This window comes from Peromyscus californicus, unplaced genomic scaffold, assembly GCF_007827085.1.
Source record: "Peromyscus californicus insignis strain IS unplaced genomic scaffold, ASM782708v3 Scaffold_15__1_contigs__length_86483966, whole genome shotgun sequence".
Taxonomy (NCBI): Eukaryota; Metazoa; Chordata; class Mammalia; order Rodentia; family Cricetidae; genus Peromyscus; species Peromyscus californicus.
Window position 1 is genome coordinate 26,149,185 of NW_026294447.1, and position 19,943 is coordinate 26,169,127.

The 19,943-nt window shown below is 41.3% G+C and overlaps 1 protein-coding gene across 1 annotated transcript in view; it reads right to left on the reverse strand.

Moving 5' to 3' along the window:
* Positions 1 to 19,943, reverse strand: part of Slc25a21 (solute carrier family 25 member 21) — a 480,447-nt gene that overhangs the window by 129,085 nt on the left and 331,419 nt on the right. Inside the window, exon 3 of the mRNA XM_052738572.1 lies at positions 7,305 to 7,388. Coding sequence (XP_052594532.1) covers positions 7,305 to 7,388 — 84 coding nt within the window. The remainder of the gene's footprint in view (positions 1 to 7,304; positions 7,389 to 19,943) is intronic.

Sequence of the window (19,943 nt, forward strand, 5' to 3'; positions counted from 1 at the left end):
AACACTGTAGGAATTCCAAATCACTAGGAGACGTGTGACAAGCACAGCCAGTGGCATCAGACTGTTCCAGAACTGCATGAGCTCAGCAATGATGTGTGGTAAATCACCGTGTACGAAAACTTCTGGCATCTTCTAGTTATCCTGGAGTCAATCCCCTGAGGACATCAAAGGGAACAGATAACAATGCTCAATTGTAGATGACGTAGATGCAGCCTTATCATTTTTAGATGATCTGTGTTCCTTTGACAAATTGTTTATGTTTTAGTACATCATACTGAGAAATAAGCATATAATTTATCAAAGGATCACAGATCCTCTAAGACTGATAATGCATCCATACCACCCACAGTTGGGCATCTCTTGTCTTCCTTTCAGAAATAGAAGACTAAGAAGTAGACAATGGCTTCTGTCTACTGGATACCATATTCTGCACCTTGGCTATCATTCCTAAGACTTGCTGGATAAAGTTACCATGGTATGGTCTCCAAATTAGTACTGCACCTATTAAAAAATTTCGGAAAAAAAAAGCAATTACAATTGGGCAAGCCAGACTTGCAAACACAATGCTATCCATAACACTGATATATACTGTAGATTATCTCCGAGGACTGCCATGCAGAACCCATTTGAGTGAAGACACAGACATGTGTAAATGTCACAGGATCTACAGTCAGATAAGAGTGACCAGCTACAGGATCGGGAAGCCACCTACTCCACCCCAGCGTGGCAATGCTGAGTGGATGAGCTGATTTCTGTTAAGAGGAAAAAAAAAAACAGCACCAACAAGAACTGGGCTCCAATCTATTAGGTGGTAAAGATGTTAATTACCAAAATAACTACAATTCACAGCTCTGGGAAAGGTTAGTTTTGCCCTCCTCTGTTCAGTCCCAATGTTTCCCCTCACTTCCACATGAGGAGCAGTTTCAAGGCATTTTCTGCAGTGTTAGAGTTATCTGTTTTCCAAGGGTGCTTTCAAAGCAGCTAGCCACATCAGGTTCAGCAAACCACTTTTTTTTTTTTTTTTAAGAAGACTCACTGAAGGTCTTTGAGCGAGTCCACTGATTAAAAATAAAACATCCAGATCTTAGCAAATTGTTGGTTTAGACTGATAGAATCCTACTTCCTTTGTGTCATAAGCAGCTCCCTCCCCTTCTTAATGAAAACAAGGAGGGGTGATTATACCTCCTGGGGCTGTGCCATTTCTGCCGTCTGAAAGGCACTTAAATGAGTGGCACATTATCTCACACATCTGGAGTTTACCAAATTAGCCAATTATGCCGGAGCTCATAAAATGAGGCCTTAAATGTCATTTAACTAGAAAATATTATAATCACCAAGTGGTCTGATTGTAAGATGATACGTGGTACAGCATCCGTGGTTACAGAAAACAAATCGCAAAGCAAAACACAGTTCAAATGCTCTCCCCAAAGCAACCACATATTTCCTACAGCAATACTTTCTGAAGAATGCCACGTTTCAGAAGGCACCAGCAATCAACATGTTTCTCATTTGAAACTGAGTTTAATCTGACCTAGTTGTTTCCTAGTTACTGGCCTTAAGCATACCAAAGTCCAAAAATTATTGTCATAAGAGAGCTAAGGATCATACAGGATGGGAGCAGACTGACTTAAAAAACCATGAACTTATGCACTTGCCTGCAAGGAATGTGGCATGATTGGATTAAGTCTGGAGTTGCCAGGGGCTTGAGGTGCTGCCTCAGAATCACCAAGATTTGGTTGACTGGATATACACTAGTTGTTGGGGGCTTTTATAGTCACTGGAGGAAGGGACATAGGCTGATTTAAATTGCTGTGTGATTTGAAAGTAAAACTATCAAAAATTATATAATAGCTATTTGAAAATTGTAGCTTTTTATGGTTACTATTTCCACATTGTCTTCTTTATAATCAACATATAATAAAATGTGGTCTTTTAGGGAAAAGCAACACAGTAAAATAAAAAGGACATGGTTATGACACTAATACTTATATGACCTTGAATACATTATTTAACTTCTCCGATCTTCAGTTACCTCTCACAAAAGTCAGATGGGGTGCTGTGCTGAGAAAGCCGAGGACACTGTGTGCAGCACTAATGAAAACACAAGCTATTATGTGTCTTCTTTTCCCTGTCCAATCAGCATGACTTCTGTTCTGTGAACTTCCTTTTTTCTCTTTATTTCAGGAAGAGTGGACGCTAGAGCAATGGAGGAGGAACAGGAGCAGAGGTAGGCAGACTATCCTGGGCTTACTGACATCATTTCCCCCTTCCACTCCTTTGGAAAAACTCAATCCTCCTTTCTCCTCTCCTGCTTCCTCCTTCTGCAGGGGGTCAGCGCAACCGAGGTGTGATGATGGCAGCTCCTTCTGGGAGAACCACCTTTTTGATCATGGTGCCTTGTTCTTCCCCTGGGAGCGGTCTTTCTTAAGAGAATGACAAGCACAAAGCAGACCGGGAAAGCCTTCATAAAATACCTCGAGGCCAAGGGAAGGGAGGCCTGATGCATGAACACATGTAGACAGGGAGGTCAAGGAGACCTGATTCACTGACACATGTATACATGGATGTTGAGGAGGCCTGATGCACAAACACATGTAAACACAGATGCCAGAGAAGCCTGATGCATGAACATGTGTAGACAGGGATGCCAGGCACGGTTTGTCAGGTGAGCTTGCACATGAAACCGACTGGCTTTAGCGGCCCCTAATCAAATTGGCTGTGCCTTTTTCGCCTTTCATGATTATTTTATCTCACAGTACATGGACCTATTTGGTTCGTTTACTTCTGTCAGGCCACAGAGAGGAAGAATTACGGTGACAGTGGAGGTGCTCTCACAGTGACAGGGACAAATCTGCTGTGGGATATTCTGTATGGCAAATGTGTTGCTGATTAGTCAATAAATAAAACACTGATTGGCCATTGGCTAGGCAGGAAGTGTAGACGTAACAAGGAGGAGAATAAAGCTGGGAAATGGAAGGCTGAGTCAGAGAGACACTGCCAGCCGCCACGATGACAAACAGCATGTGAAGATGCCGGTAAGCCACAAGCCATGTGGCAAGGTATAAATTTATAGAAATGGATTAATTTAAGCTGTAAGAACAGTTAGCAAGAAGCCTGCCACGGCCATACAGATTGTAACCAATATAAGTCTCTGTGTTTACTTGGTCGGGTCTGAGCGGCTGTGGGACTGGCAGGTGAGAGAGATTTGCCCTGACCGTGGGCCAGGCAGGAAAACTCTAGCTACACAAATCTCTTTCTTACATTCATTGTCTGGATCCCTCTTTCTATATTCTCTTTAGTGAAAGCAAATTATGAGAATTGCAAACCACAGAAATTTCTGTTTAGAATCTGTAAGGCTTTAAAATTTTTTTTTAATTAAATTGCTCTTGAAAAGGCCACATCTTTAACAATGGAATGAGCAGAAGGAAGCAGAAGCCATGGTGGTTGAGCAATTATCTTCTTGACAGTGCGATGAATTCTGGGCAGGGGTGGGAATTGCATCACTGAGAGTGTTGGTAAGGAGTGCTTCATAGTCTTACGGTGGGGAAACGGGTGTGTGCGCAGAGACTAGATACGCTAACAGATTTTAGTGTCTTTAAGCTTGAGATGCCATCAGCCAATGAATCGGTCTCTCCCTTCAGATCTCTGACAGGCCTATATCTGCACCTGAAACCATCCCCAAGAACACAGTGTAGTCGAAAAATGGCTTTTGCTAAGAAAAACAATTAATAGCATGTATTAAAAGTTTTTCCCATTCTTTCATTTGTTGTTGTTGTTGCTGTTAGTGGTCTTTGTTTAGCTTAAGGCTTTTAAACACTTGTTGGGTGTCAAAACGTTCATGCAGCCTTTTTTAAACACAGATTTCCATTCCTAGGAGCAGAGCTCTCTGATCTTTGAGTAACAGCATGTCTAGATCTACAGGCACTGTAGAGGGGAAAAAATGTCAATTTGCTGTAGACACAATTATATGTACAGTATAGGAAAAGGACAATTTTGTTATACAAGGACCACACACACTGTGTGTTTGCTGGATTATTTGATATCAAAGCAGAGACATCGGTTTTCCCTAAAACATAAATGAAATAAAGAGCCTGGCGAAGGATCACCCGCCTCTAATTCAGAGATATCCATTACAGTTTAGAGAGCTGGCTGATGCTAACAGGACTGCTTTACTGGAAAGGGACGTCTTGTTGACTAGATAATATACTACGATGTCTTTAATTTTATACAACTACTGAGCAGAACAAGCATGATTTACAACCCTCATCATAAATATAAGTATGTTGGCAATGTCGGATGCTTTGTTATCACATCCTCACAGAGTGTGGACCACAGCATCTTTGCTGGACTTGCAGCTGTACTGTGTAGCTAGGAGGACTGTGAATCACATGTTTAGTATACTTCTCCTGTCTCTCCTCAGACCAAACATTGCACCAGACATGCAAAGCTAAATGAGAAATGGCCTTTAAGGAAACACGTTTTTGAGGGCGGAACACGTAAGACAACAACACAGGACACATTTTATGCAGCATATATGTGGGAGGGGAGGGAAGGGAAACACTCGAGCATAAGCTGGAGAAAAAGTGCTCAGGGGTGGCGGAATGTGAAGTCACTTCTGAATGAAGAGGGTTTCTTAGGTGGATTAGGTGGTTGGGTACTCCAGAAAGACAACTTGCAAATGTTCTAAGAGTGAGAGATCAGAAGCCCCCACACTGCTGCCTTTTCCTGCAGCACATCTGGGTATGAAAAATGAGCCTGAAAAAGAAGGAGGGTACGCCAGCAAGGGCTCTGCACACTAGGACAGGAATTTGAACTTTATACCGCAGGGCATGTTTTGACATAGTCCCAAATACTTTGCTGATCAAATAGTTTAAAAATATGATACTGGCACAGATAAAATAGTTAGAACAGCATGATGCCTGCATAGAGATGGGCAATGTAATGAAACAGCGGGATATGAAAACCCAGTGTAGGAAGCTGAGCTGGTGACAGGAGTGTGTCAATTGGAGTGTAGTATCTTTAGTCAGTGAATGGAGGATGGGTTGTTCAGTTGATATTTGGACAACTGGCTAACCATCTAAAAATAAAATTTACTGTTTATACACATACTATTAAAAGAACTTATGGGTGAATTAAAAATGCCAATGTGAAATATCAGAAAAATGTTTATTTTTGTTGATTTTTTTGCTTGTTTTGTAGTCTTTTAGTGTGACAGTGTTATATAGCTCAAAGGAAAAATAGATATTACCACAAAATCATGATATGGAGCACCCTAAACTCTAAAGAGACTAACACATTACAGTTGTAAGACAAAAGTCAAATTAGGAAAAATGCCTTTAATATATATAACAAAGAATTTGTGTCTACAATATAATCTGTACTGACCTCCTACAAATCTATAATAATAAAAAAAGGACTAACCTAAGAGAAATGGGTAAAGCGTACAAACGGCTAATTCATGAAATAAACAACCCCTAATGACATAAGTGTGTTCAGTGTCAGTAACATATAATACAGCTTCATTTCTTACTTATTGGATGGTAAACAGGAGGTGCACATTAATGAAAGATTCCCCAAGTAGTAATTCAAAATGTCCCATCTTGGGAGGGTGAGGAGAAATGAAAATTCTTAAATATTAAGGGCACAAAGTCAATACATGCATAGAAACTAATGTCTTAACATCTACAAAATAAAATGTATATAACATTTAGTCTTATGGGTTATAGATATATAAAATATGTAAGCATATAAGTGAGTATGTTGTTTATAATAGTGAAAATCTGGGGAAAAAAAACTCACAAAGATCACTAAGGAGATTCATTTTCTAAACTGTAGCACACAGATAAAGAAATTACTATGCTGGCATGGCAAGATATCCATGATAGAGTTTGTACTGAAATAATGAGCAAGCAGGATGGCATTCATAGCATCACCTGACAAATGAGGTAGTGAACTCAACAGTTAGCTGCTTGGGCTTTAGGCTTAAATAGGTCTCGATTTGAGTACTCGCCCTAACACTTATTGCTAAGCTCTCAAAGTCTTATTTCCTTTCTCTGTCCGACTGGAAGGGAACCTACCACCCAGAGTTGCATGGAGAATTCCGAGTATATCTAGTAATACTATTAAATTTGGGCTGGTGAAAAGACATTTGTTGGCTTTTCTGACAAGCCAAGCTTGATCCCTGGAAGCTGCATGGTAGAGAGAGGACCAACTTCCACAAGTTGTCATGTAACATCTACACATATGCTGTGGTTTGCTTGCGCATGGGTGTGCGTACACACAACAAAATTCCTTTCACCTTAACACACAATGGCTAACATCAAGAAAACAACTGACATCAAACACCGCTGAGGACGTGGTGAAAGGGGGCACCCTGATTTACTGCTGGTGCAGACACTCTGGAAATCAGTGTGGAGAACTCCCAGCTATGGTACTTCTTGTCATAGTCCCAAAGGAGGACTTAACATCCCACTCCACAGATACTTGCTTGACTACATTTGTTACTGTTCTATTCACAATAGGTATGAAATGGAAAACCCTAAACGCAAATGTGGCACATACACAGAATGAAATACCATTCAACTATGAGAGAAGAACACAATAATGAAACTTGCAAATCAGGTTATAGAGAGACAGGAAATCCAATACAGAGCCAGGAAGAAGAAAGGAGAGTAGGGGGAGATGTCAGCCTGTCACCAGGAGAAGCAAGATGTGAAAGTACTGGTAAGGCACAAAACACTTGGCAACTTAAAGATTAATAGAAATGGGTTAAGTTATAAGAGCTAGCTAGCAAGAAGCTTGAGCCATAGGCCATACAGTTTATAAATTATATTAAGCCTCTAAATGATTATTTTATAAGTGACCACAGGGACCAGAGAAACTTTATGAGTACAGAGATGGGCTACAGAGGAAGGCTGAGAGGGTCCTGATTATAGATTTTTAAATCTCCTTGTAAACAAGGAATAAATTTGAGTATTATATTTAAGTCCCAAAGTAAAAATAACTATTATGTTTAGATAATACAGTTAAGAAAACTTCATAGCCTTAATACCATAAGTTATAAATTGCCCTAAGTCAAGATTGGTTATTAATAATCTCTGGAGTAGTTTCCACTATATACATATTCAGTTTTCATTCAAATTAGGAAAAATATAACAAAATAGGAAGGCACACTTAAGAAAGTGTTTTCCCTAGTAACACCAGGGCAGGAAAGCAAACTATTGAAAAATAAGAAAATTGGTCAAGTAGAAATACATTAAAATGACCATATCAATATGCAGTGCACACAGGAAGATGTTACATACCCCTCTGTTCGGAAGATCATCCGGAAGCTGTCACCTAAGCTTTTGTAACTTTGTGGGTCCGTTATACTTCTCTGAACCTGGAACCTAGAAAAAAAATCAAGCAACAATAGAAAAAATGTACATTAAAAATTTGGCCAAATGGTTTTTATGTTTTTTGTTGTTGTTGTTGGTTTTTTTTTGTTGTTGTTGTTGTTCTTGATAGTTTTTTTCCCCTGAGACAGGGTTTCTCTGTGAAGCAGTCCTGGCTGTCCTGGAACTTACTCCTTAGACAAGGCTGGCCTCAAACTCATCTAGATCCACCTGCCTCTGCCTCCCAAGTGCTGGGATTAAAGGCATGCGTCACCACTGCCAGGCAGCTTTCTTGTTTTTAAAAGTCTTAGAAATGTAGCTTTTCCAGAGTAATTTAAAATATTCTCACCATTCCTATGGATTTCATTGATTTGTTGTTCTTATATAACCTTTACCTTGTTTCTTTTATTCCCTTGTTTCTGGCCCTTTGTACTTTATGAGAGCCCATGTTTCTGTTTATCAGCCAGGCAGATACATCCTAAGGCATTTAGATTTTGTGTGTGTGTGTGTGTGTGTGTGTGAAAAGCATGTACAGATGCCATACATTGTTTTAATACATACTTCAGAAATCTGAAAATGTATAGAAAAGAAATACACAGTTAAAGCTTTAATTAATGTTTGTAGCTGGAATTTTCCTGTGTCCTGCCTGGTTCTGCAGCTGCTCAGACCTAAGTAAACACACAGAGGCTTATATTAATTAAAACTGCTTGGCCATTAGCTCAGACTAACTACTGACTAGCTCTTACACTTAAACTCAGCCCATTTCTGTTAATCTATATGTTGCCACATGTCCTGTGGCTTTACCTGTGTGCCATTACATCCTGCTCCCTGGACAGTGGGCTGGTGTCTCCTGACTCAGCCTTCCTCTTCTCAGAATTCTCCTTGTCTGCTTATCCCACCTATACTTCCTGCCTGGCTACTGGCCAATCAGTGTTTTATTTATCAACTAAGCAAAGCAACATATATTCACAGCATACAGAAAGACATCCACAGCAAATGTTCCTCAATAGATATTTAATAAAAAGGTTTAGAAGTACAGAGGAATTAGTATGGGACAAGTGAGATTCCGTGGGTGAATTTGGAACTAATTCTGCTACAATCTACCATCATGACTTCAGCATGGGACAAGGTCTTTGCAGAAGCACAGTGCTCTGCAATGGCTGTTGCTCAGAGAAGATGTGCTCCATTTCTGAAAGCCATCATCTTTTATGTTCTGTTTCCTTGGTATAATCATTTATCTTCCACTGTAGCCCACCAAATGTAGAAGCCTCCAATATGACAGTTTAACTTTTCTTTGTGTTTACCCTGGGGTTTATTTCTAAAGATGTGATAATAAATATTCATATTTTATCACATGCCATTTTTAATCCATTCTCTGGTTTATCTAGCCTGTTTACCCTTCATTTTTAGCTCTTTATCCTAATTTCTGATTTAAGGTCACTCTTCCTCCTCTGCTTCCTGCCATAATTTTACCTATTTCCTTCCTTTTTTTCTTGTAGGTGCTTTTCAGAATTACTTCTGATATTATCTAGTTCAAAATATTTTTCATACCATTAGCATTATGGTATTCATACTTCTTCTTCTAGAGATAATGCTCTTTATAGTTGTAAGCCCTGGGGAATTATGCTCAAAAACCAGACTTATCACAGACAAGAGTGAATGTACTACTCTGCTTGAACCCATTGGGCAGCTGAAGTAAAGCTGAAATTACATTGGATTTTGGAAAATTGAAAGTTGATAATTTTGGGGGTCAGGACAGCATCTGTCTAGGGAAGTGTCAGTTGAACCTTCCAGAAAAGGTCCTGGCACAAACAAATCCCTAAACTAATGTTCATTGGCTGACTGGGTAGTGTAGAGGGAGAGCATAGAGCAGAGTACAATTGTGAAGGCAGAATGAATCTCCATATGAGGACATGATGCCAGAATGCACAGCAGTAGGCATGTGATTAAAGGTGTATGAATTTGGGGTAGTCTTTTTCCTCTTTAATTCATTTTTTGTGGATATTTCAACATGTCCTCCTGCTCATCTTTAACACAGTGAGCAGTATTCCACAACACTGTGCTGACTACTGTTAAACTGTAAAATGTCATATTTGTCTTAATTGTGCAGGGCCTTTAGTCACAGTTGAAGCTGCACTGGGGCAATCTAGAAGCTTGGTTTCTGAACAAGAGCTCCACTCTTAGATGTAAACTGGGCAGAGCTGTGCAAATAGCTCAGTCTGTGAACCCCTGGCTGTGAAATTCTAAGACCCCACCTTCAATCCCCAGGACCCACATGAAAAAGCCAGGCATGGCAGTGCACACACTTGGACTTATGGCACCAGAGAGGTAGACACAGAGAGATTCCTGTGGCTCACTGGCCAACCAGTCTCTCCCACTGGGCGAGCCCAAGCCTAGTGAGAAACCCTCCCTCCAAAAATCAAGATGGATTGTACTTGAGGAGTGACATCCAAGGTTGTTATATGTGCATGCATACACAGGAAACACAGGAACATACAATCACTTGCATGCACACATGCATGCACACACATGCATACACACACAAAAACTAAATATAATGAACTTATCAGAAGAGTATGAATTGGGACAACTGGCTTGCTTGGACTGTTTTAGATGCAGAGTGTACATCTGTGTGTATATACCACTGGCTTGAAGGACTCAGTAAGAGGTCTCTCTAGAATAAGAACAAGACTTGATGGTTTGGGTATTTCTGGACTACAACATGTAGATGAGATAATTCTGTATTTTAAAAATAATTTAACATTACATGGAAAGTAATGCAATGGGAGAATTACATATGGGTTTGTACGACAAATAACCATGTAGCATACAGAGCAATTTCCAAAGTATGATTTTGGTTTAGTCCAAATAACCATCCCCATTTCTGCATTTACACATTTGTGGCCTATGTTCATCACTGTTATGAAACATTTTCTCATGTTTAGTGGAGACATCAAAAATTCTACTATTGTAATTGTTTAATAAAATAATTTAAAACATTTTTATTTATTGTAAAAGCATTACATGTACACAAACGTTTCTCATGATATCTGTAATAATCTTTCATTAAATACCTTTATATCAGATTCTTTTGTAGATGCTTTTCTTCCAAACTGCCAAGTGTTTTCTTAATGTATGCCATATGATATTGGGTGTTACGGGTTTCACAATGATTCAGCACATTATGTCCACTTTTAAGAAGCATGAGGAAATAAAATTGAAAATTTAAGAGTCTTTGCTAACCCCAAACACCTGAAATGTTAAGTAGCAAGGGCATCATGTCGTCCAGGTGTTAGGGGCTGCGGTGGGATTACTGCTCTCTATGAAGGCTCAGGAGGAGATTCACAAAGGGAAAGGGGGTTGGTTTCAGCTGGTCCTCATGGGGCCCAAAAGGCAAACAGAGCCAACTAGTGGGAAGCAGTCCAGGTGGAGGAGGGAACAAAGGCCCTTGAGGGAAAGCTGTGCTTCCTAGCAGAGAAATGAGGGAAGCATTCTTCCACATCAGCAACCTGCCTGGGTTTCCTTCAGGAAGATGCCATGACACTCTGCTAACACATGTTGTTTGCTCAGGATGGATACAGACCTAATCAAGCTTAGGGGAGGGTACCCAGGTGAGAAGAACCAAAGCCCAACAGAGGGCATTTATCTTCTATCTTACATCTGTGTAAGCAGATGGACCAATGCAAGCACATCCAAATTCTAGTCAACGTTTACCTCTCTTTAACTGCTGAGGTTAAGAAACCCACCTTTGTCTAAACTATTGACAAATTCAGGTATTATATGGGCTTGCACAGATGCGCATAACTAACCTGGCTTTTGAAGTACAGGCACTTTACTCCCTAGGTGAAATTCCTTTTCTTTTTCCAGAATAAAAAAGGAAGAGCTGCAATCGATTTTACATTCAATTAATGTGAGTTATTGAGCGCTGTTATACCACATGTGTCCCACTGCTTGGCATGTATGTTCTGCATTTTAGACATGGTTTTGCATTTTAGAAATGTGTGGCTTAGGTGAAGGAGACATGTAAAGAGATGATGTCAATACAAGTCATACCATCTAGAAATGGCATTTTGGAAAGTCAGATACCAGCTAGTGAGTTTTATTAATACTACTATCCTGGTGCAGGAGATGAACTTTCTGTGGGGTGGCTGTTGCTGACAAAAAAAAAAAAATGTACTTTGCAAAAAGAGACAAGAAGGAAAGGGCTAAAAAAGAAATCTGTGATTGAACTTCACTAGTTATCAATCCCATTCTAGAACAGGCACTTAGAGTGGTCAGTGGGCTGACCAGGAGCGATTCACGCAGAAGCTGATTGTCTGATGAATGGTGCTCCGTTCATGGGGGCAGGAGACACAAAGGCTCATGTGCTGTGTGAACAGTACAGAGGAGAGGAAGGCACGGTGAACAGCAAGGCTCAGCATTTTCCGCTATGTGAAGACAGTCAGAGGGCCAGACACACTGAAGACAGAGAGCAGAGTGCACTGTGCCTCTCATAGATGGCATTCCTGTACTTTGCACAGGGATGTGTGCAGTATTTAGCTACACTACACAGGACTTACTCTGACCGGAGAGTTATCAGTTCTTCTAAGGGAGCTGTTTTAAGTTGATATAATTACAGTGCATTTGGGTCAATCATGTAAAACAGCAATTTTCTTCTTCCCTTCCACTTTACCTCACCATTTTTCAAGCTGCATTCTGTGCTCACAAATTCTCTCTATGCTTAGGGAGACAATTTTCCAGGCATGAAATATAACTCTGTAGAGTTGCAAAGACAAAGCCATCCCTCTCTTGATTGTGTTGAGATGAAAAACTTGGACCTACCTCTCTCTTGTCTTTATAAAAGTAGTTTGGTCACATCTGGAATCTCCATCTGAGCAACTTTCACAGAAAGAACAGTTGCTGCCAGAGAGACAAACTGGACAACACAGTAACACTTTGAGAGCTGCTCGGTGCCTGACATCCAGTTGGAATCAAACACAAGGGGAAAAGGCGTGACCCTCAAACCCCTGCAGCTCTTCAAAGGGGCCAAGGGGACAATCAGCCACGGGACCTACCACTGCAAGACTGCATGTACTTAGCAACGGGAGTGACTGGTCCTGCCATTCGCTCCACCTGGAACACCAAGCAAGTTACTGTGATAGTGACCAGGGTCAGGGAGGGCCTCTCAGTGTCCACACACAAACGTACCTAATGCATGGCAGTGTATTTGTTTTCACAGACTCAACCATTTTTCAAGAACCATGGCTGCAGCAGTTCCCACTAATTTAAATGTGTGCTCAGTGAGACCCGTTTTAAGTTTCTCTGCGTGGTGACGGTGAGATGCGGTGCTTCAGCTTTCTGGAATACTTCTGAGACATGGCCATAAAAAAGATGTCTGTGAGAAGTGGAGTGGCTTTGCTGCCTTAAAAGAGTAAGATGAAGTTATTTAAAAATGTCAAAATTTGTGCAAAAAAAAAATCAGATGTGTGCTGTGTCTTATTTCCAAAGGATTAAAGGTTGTAGGATGTGTATATTATATATTATATCTTTGTGTGAATATGCAGCATTTAACTACAAAGGGTTGGACTGGCATAGGGGATAGAATTATTTCCAAACATACATGTACATTTGCACAGTGTGCACTCTGTTTTAAGATTTTATTTATTTTATTTTTGTTTTTCCTCTTAACTTCTTAAAATTATGGGGTGTGTGTGTCTGTGTATGTCACTGTGCGTGTGTGTCTCTGTCAATATATGCCTCTCTCCCCCCCACCCCTGTGTGTGTGTGTGTGTGTGTGTGTGTCCCTGTGTGTGTGTGCCTGTGTATCTCTCTCTCTCTCCCTCTGTGTGTGTGTGTTTGCACGTGCGTGTGCCTATGTTCATGCAGAGGTCTGAGGACAGCTTGCAGGAATCTGGTCTCTTCTCTTCTGTGTGCTTCCTGGGGAATCAACTTGCATCTCCAGGCTTGGGGATGACCCCCTGAGCCATCTCACTAGTGAAAGGACTAGACTCCTTTTCAGTGAGGTAAGCGTTGGGGGAGGGAGCTGAAGGGAATTTGGGGGCGAAAGCTGTTGTGAGTCATCTCGCTGCACTGTTGCCAAACCCAGTTGACTTCGTGTGCTAAGTGGAGTTTATTTCTGCTGTCGCCTCCCAGGGATCCTCTCCTAGTGCAGTAGCTCTTGTGTTCTCTTCCATCGTCTTTCCCATCCGACTCAGCCCCAGAAACCATTCACATCAAACGCTCCTCTTTATCAGCACTTCTACTTGGATTGTTGTCTGTCTGTCAAATCCTGTCCTCTCTTAAAGGGATTTGAGCTACCAAGAAGGAGGTGGCGAGGTTTGGTTTCGTTCAGGGTGGGGATGCAGGGATCCTGGGCACCAAAGCTCTAAGTGGCACCGAGTTCTCCTTCAGTGGCATTGTATGCCACCACAACGCATTAGCCCATGCGGTAATTGCACCCTTGTGTCAAAGGAGGCGAGGCACACTGGAGACACAGACTAGGCATCCCCAGTTACAATTCCAGTGATGTGTAACACAGTCCCAGCCTGCCGTTCTCCTCAGTGCTACAAGAGAACAGCAGACAGGAGATCTATGGAAATTTGGAGGAAGAACAACCATTAGACTTAATTCTTGAGTTTCTTAGTCACAAGAGAGAAGGGACATTCCGTGTTACTGTATAAATCCTCTATATTTCCAGGAGTATGACATCGCTAATAGAAGCTGTGGCCTGATAAGCGGTGATGAACCAATGGAACTCCCTGCAGAGATCTTTGTAAATGTGCTATGAACGAAGATTATTAGTAATTACCAGACTATTGCCTGTGCTTCTTAATAAACACTTAAGAAGCCCACTAATGAATCAGAGATTAACAGACCAAAGGGTTTGTAATTACAGAACACATTAAAAGGATAACTGCAGGAAGATTAAATAAAGATTTTAAGTCACTGTAATTAGTCAAGCTTACTGAAATAAGATGTTGCTCCTACAGAGTGTGTTTACTTTCTTGCTCATCGGACGAACACAGCCAAAGTCAGATCCAACAGGCAAAGACATGTCAGAGGTTTTGAAACCGATTTATATATACCTACCTCACTAACTTTGGGGAAAGGCCCGACAAAGCATAGAGTTAAGACAGTTTCCCACCACATGGACTTGTTTTCTCTGTTTGTAAAATCACCTGCTGACATAAGAAATCTTCTCTTACCTGTGCACAGAAATACTCTGGAGACCCACCTTGACCATCCTTGCAGAAAAGTCATGCAGGCAGTGGGGTGCTCATGGAGATTAAAAAAAGAAAAGATGGCTCCCCTAATTTCTAATTACATTTATTTATTCATTTTGTGTGCACATGTGTGTATGTGCTCACAGGTACCATGCATGACATGTGTGCATGCCCAGAATCATTCTTTGAGTCTTCTTTCCTAAGACCTGGGGAAAGATTTCCTCCAAACACTCATCTATGTCCATACCTTACTTTTTAGTTGTAAGTCACTAGTGAGGGTCATTGTGAATAGGTTTTTTTTTTTTTTTTGAAAAGCTAATTAAGAGTATTTTATTTCACTTCAGGCTAAATACAATAATATTACATATAACTTTGCCTTGGGAACTGATAGATTTCAAGAGTCTTCAAACCACGTAGGAGAGACATGGCTTATGGCCTTAAAACTAACAGAGATGCCCCATCTGTAGAGGGGTTAGGAATAAGAGTTTTGGGGAAACAAAGATGAATGATATACAAATTCTGGCCTCAGGAACAGAAGAAACATTAGGGGACAGAGAAGAGACGCTAGCAATTGACTCCCAAACAGCGTAGAGTGTGTGCCCATTAGAGAGTCCAGGAGCTTGGCTCGCCTGGGATCTCAGCATTGCCTGTGCTCTCTGGGCTCTTGGCCCCAGCCTGGTATCCGTTAACACTCGGCAGTAATGCTGGCAGGTCCACCAGAATTGTGGCATGTGACCCTGGCTGAGCAGTGATTGACAACTGGGCTTCAAGAGCTGTGATTGTATGCATTTGGCTATGCATTAAATTATTCTAAACCTTCAAGGAAAGAAAATTTTCCTTATGATTGCTTAGTCATTTTCTTCTTTTACATCTGGCAAAACATACCTGTCTAAAATCCACACGTCTTTACTGGATGCAGGTGCACTGAGCTATACTTTGGCTTAGAATTTATGGAATTGTGAATAAGACCAATACATTTCTCTATTATTACAAAACAGCTTATGATTTGAAGAAATATGTAACCTGGAGCGCTCGTTGGCCCAGATAATTACTACAGATAAGACAGTGACACCTTGGCAAGGCCACAAAAGCAAGGAGACGCCTCCCTGTCATGTAATTCTGAACATGTTTTCTAACAGAGCTTCAAAACCTTATCTCTCTGAACTATCGGATCAGCCCCAATAGCCTCATTATACTTTAAGTAATTCTCTGTGATCCCAGATTTGTCCAACTGCAGCTCTTCCCAGGAGCCAGACAGTTACAGGCTGCTGTTCTGTGGCTGTACATTTTATAATTTATACTTCATGGTAACTTAAGTGTTCTATAGATGGTTCATCACTTGCCAGCCACACGTTTTGTTACGATAAATATCTGCTCGGTGTCTCTCAGTGTGGTGAAGCGTATCTCTTTTTGACCATCTTGCATCATTACGAGGCATTTCTAGTATTTGGGTCCTACGGAAAATCCAATATCGCAACATGAGTTGTGATCAAGTTCATTGTACCAGCTAGTACAAGTTCTTCCCATTGTTTACGTAGCTTGGTGGGTAATAACTAAAGGCACTGACAATCTAACTCTAAAACTCATTTTAATGACGACATGCTAGTTAACAAGTCAGAGGCAAAGGATCAATAGAGATTACAGCTTAATCTAATGATGTTAAACCACAAGTAATAAAACAGACTAATTAACATGGCTGTATAACTAAAGTGCTCTAGGCATAAACTGGTCTCAATTAAAGGCTTGACTAACATGACTTTCAATTATTTTGTTTTGTAAGACATATGTCACATCAAAACAACAACAACAACAAAACACACACAACATCGAAACAAAACTATGCTTAACATCAGGTTGTAGCATGGCCACTCTGAATGTACATACACATACACACATATGCACACATTCAATCAAACCTCATGCTTCATGCCAATAAATGATTTCACAGAGATGTGTTCCCCTCGGTTTTCTACAACGTACGTTGATCTAGGCTAGCCATTGCAACTGTTACTTAGCATGTAACCAGCTCATACTTAGAGAATGAGGGAAGGATGGATGAAGAGCAGAAATAAAATTTGCTAGCAAGGTAACGATGAGAATGAAGGAGGCTGCATTAACTTCAGTCATCGAATATTGAAATGATCATCTTCAACACATTCATAGTTTCCCCATATTCCAAACATAATTAGCTAGTACCCACCCCGACAAAAGCTGTCACATCCTTTTCCATTTCGGCCTTCCCACCTCCCTCCACACAGTAAGCTCTGGCATCACCACTACCACCTTCTACTTGATGACGGGAGAACTGCCGCCCTTAGGTGTCGCGTTCGGCTTGTTGTTCAGGATGAGACTGAAGCTTTTGGGTTCCAGCTGCCATAAACGTTTTCCAGAACAGAATTAAAATGTGGTCAAATCTGCCGGAACCCCTCACTGGCTCTGGGAACTGAGCCATTTTGTGGAAACTAATTATTCACCAGAGGCTCAGCAAGGGAAAATGTCAGAGAATTCAGAGCCTGGAGACCTGAGAGATTACTGCATTTTATTTTAATGGCTCAAATGTGCCCATGGTAGGGTTTATTTGGCGCTGATAAGGAAGTTCATCAGGAAAGAAGGATTAAAAAGCAAGCACTTTCTTTGCATTTGTGAGCACAGATGCTAGAAAGAAACTCATGGAGTGGAGATATTAAAGTTGGTGACTCAGGAAGAAAATGTGCTTATCCTGGAGGACAAAGTTTTTATTTTATTTTTCTCCAGGTTGACCGTTTAGGTCACTAAGATTTGGATACATTGTGATCATTTTTGAATGTGGCCAATATTCAAAGGCATATTATATGTAGACAGGACCCTTAATGGTGAAGAAATGGTCACCAATACAGATATCCTTCTCAGCTTTGAGGGAATTTTAAATTATGTTTTCTCACCCCAGGGTGTCCTTTAATTTCAGTTTTCTTATAGTGTATGATTATAAGCACTTGAAACACAAAACAGAAGTACTAACTTGGCCGAGAAAGTATCAGACTAGAGGAAGAGGGTCCTCTGGGTTCTCTCATTTGAAATATAAATTCATCCCCAGGCCAGTGAGTGACCAATACAATTGCTCCTGTCAACCCAAGCATAGTCACTGGTAAGAAGAGAATAATGTTACTTTCCTCTGCCCATCTCCCTTCTCCCTTCTCCTTTTTTTTAAGAGCATCTATTTTTTATTTAATCTTTTTTTAAAATTTATTTTACATACCAACCACAGATCCCCCTCTCATTCCTCCTTCCGCTCCCCCTCAGCCTCCTCCACCGGCCCACCCCCTATCCCCTCCTCTCCAGCAGGGTAAAGTCTCCCATGGGAAGTCAGCAAAGCCTGTTACATTCAGTGGAGGAAGGACCAAGCCCCTCCCCTGCATCAAGGTTGAGCAAGGTGTCCCACCATAGGTAACAGGAACCAAAAAGCCAGCTTTGCTCTGGGGATGGAGCCTGATCCCACCGCCAGAGGCCCCTCAAACAGACCAAGGTACACAACTGTCTCCCATATGCAGAGGGCCTACTCTGGACCCTTGTAGGCTCCACAGCTGTTCTAAAGTTTGTGAGTTCCTAGGAGCTTGGTTCAGTTGTCTCTGTAGATTTCCCCATCATGATCTTGACCCCCCCCCCCCTTGTTAATATAATCCCTCTTCCCTCTCTTCCATTGGACTCCCAGAGCTCAGCCTGGTGTTTGACTGTGGGTCTTCGCATCTGCTTCCAATAGTTACTGGATAAAGGTTCTATGATAACAGTTAGGGTATTCACAATCTAAGAGGCCTACCCGGGTAGGCCTCTCCCTTCTCCTTTCTTACCCCCCTTTCTTTATCTCACTTAGCATTTCTTTCTCTCAGTTAAATTATTTTAATAGTGAATATCCCACTATGTCAAGAACCTATGCTCACAACAGCCCCAGCAAAAAGGGTGAAGTTTTATCAGTTTCAAATAACATGTTAAAAGTCACTTTAAAATGTCTTGGAACTCTAGAAACTCAGGAACTGCATGAACTAATTTTACTCAGGAGCAGGCCTAACCTGTCCAAAGAACATGTATAGGAAACTATGTTTCACTAGGTAAATAGATGCTTGATGAAAGGCCACTCATAGTTTGGCAGTGGTACAGGTAGGCACTTTGGCAAGCTATGAAGCGCTGTAAAGCAGTTTAAGTCATTTGATTTTTATAAAACGCAGATCTTTCTGTAGTTAGCAACTTTGACATAACTTCGCATCTTGCAGCATAATTACCTTTAAAAACAACTCCGTGTTACAAATTAAAACCTAGATGATTGGGGACCTTGGGCAACCTAAGTGCTAAAATACTGATTAATAAACATAAGATGTCCATTAGAAATGGGACCCAAAGCAGAAACCTGCAGTGACTATATGAGGGTTAAAGCACTCTTTCAGATTCCTGTTGGCATGAGTTCTTGTGTCCGTCCGTCAAAGTTGTCATCACCCCCACTGCACTAAAGTCCAGGCGGGAGACGACAGGAGTCTCATCTCTCTCTACAAGTCACACCTTATTGCCGAACATTAATGACCAAACGGTATTCCTTAATAGTGAAGCTTATGCACAGCTCAAGCAAAGGACAATTCACCAAATGTCATGATGAATAGGGCAGCCAAGTGTGAAACTTGGCTTAACTAAATCATTGGCCTCAAAGGAAATTAGCACTCCAGTAGGGGATGAATACGCAACATGAAAGCATCACTGAGAAGCAAGCTATCCTTGCTAGTGAGATCTTTGCTTGTCTTCCCCACAGAACCCAACACACCATTCTCAGGTCAGCTGGATCTTTTGTCATGTCTTTAGTGTTGCTTATTGTTCTGAGAAAACTCTTGCTCCAGAGGCCAACTGGCCTGAAACTGTTGATCCTCCTGCCTCAGCCTCCTGAGTGCCAGGATTACAGGTATGTGCTACCACATCCCGCTGTGGGGGTCCTTTTGAGTGAGAACTACTCTACTGTGCGCTGAAGCAAGGTGTTGTTCTCCATCTTGGCTAAGCTTACGCAGGCCAGTCCTCGCACTAATGGCCTCACAGTGCATCTCTGATTCTTTGTTTACTGTGTAGAGTTTTCTCTGTATCCTCCTATTGAGAGGCCGGGAGGTCTCACAGATAAGCATGTCTGCCCCCAAGCTGCACCCCTTGCTCACTCTGGCTCTCCCATTCATCTCCTGCATTCCTCTACTATGTTATACTCCACCATTTGACTTCAGAAATGGGCCAAGGACCAGAGAACACGTTTGGTCATGGATCTTAGTGAGGGCCCAAAAGGGGGGCCATCCTCTGAGTCAAGTCCACTGCCATTACTGTCTGGTCTTTGAAATAGTCTTTCAGATGTTCAGAGACCATTATTGCA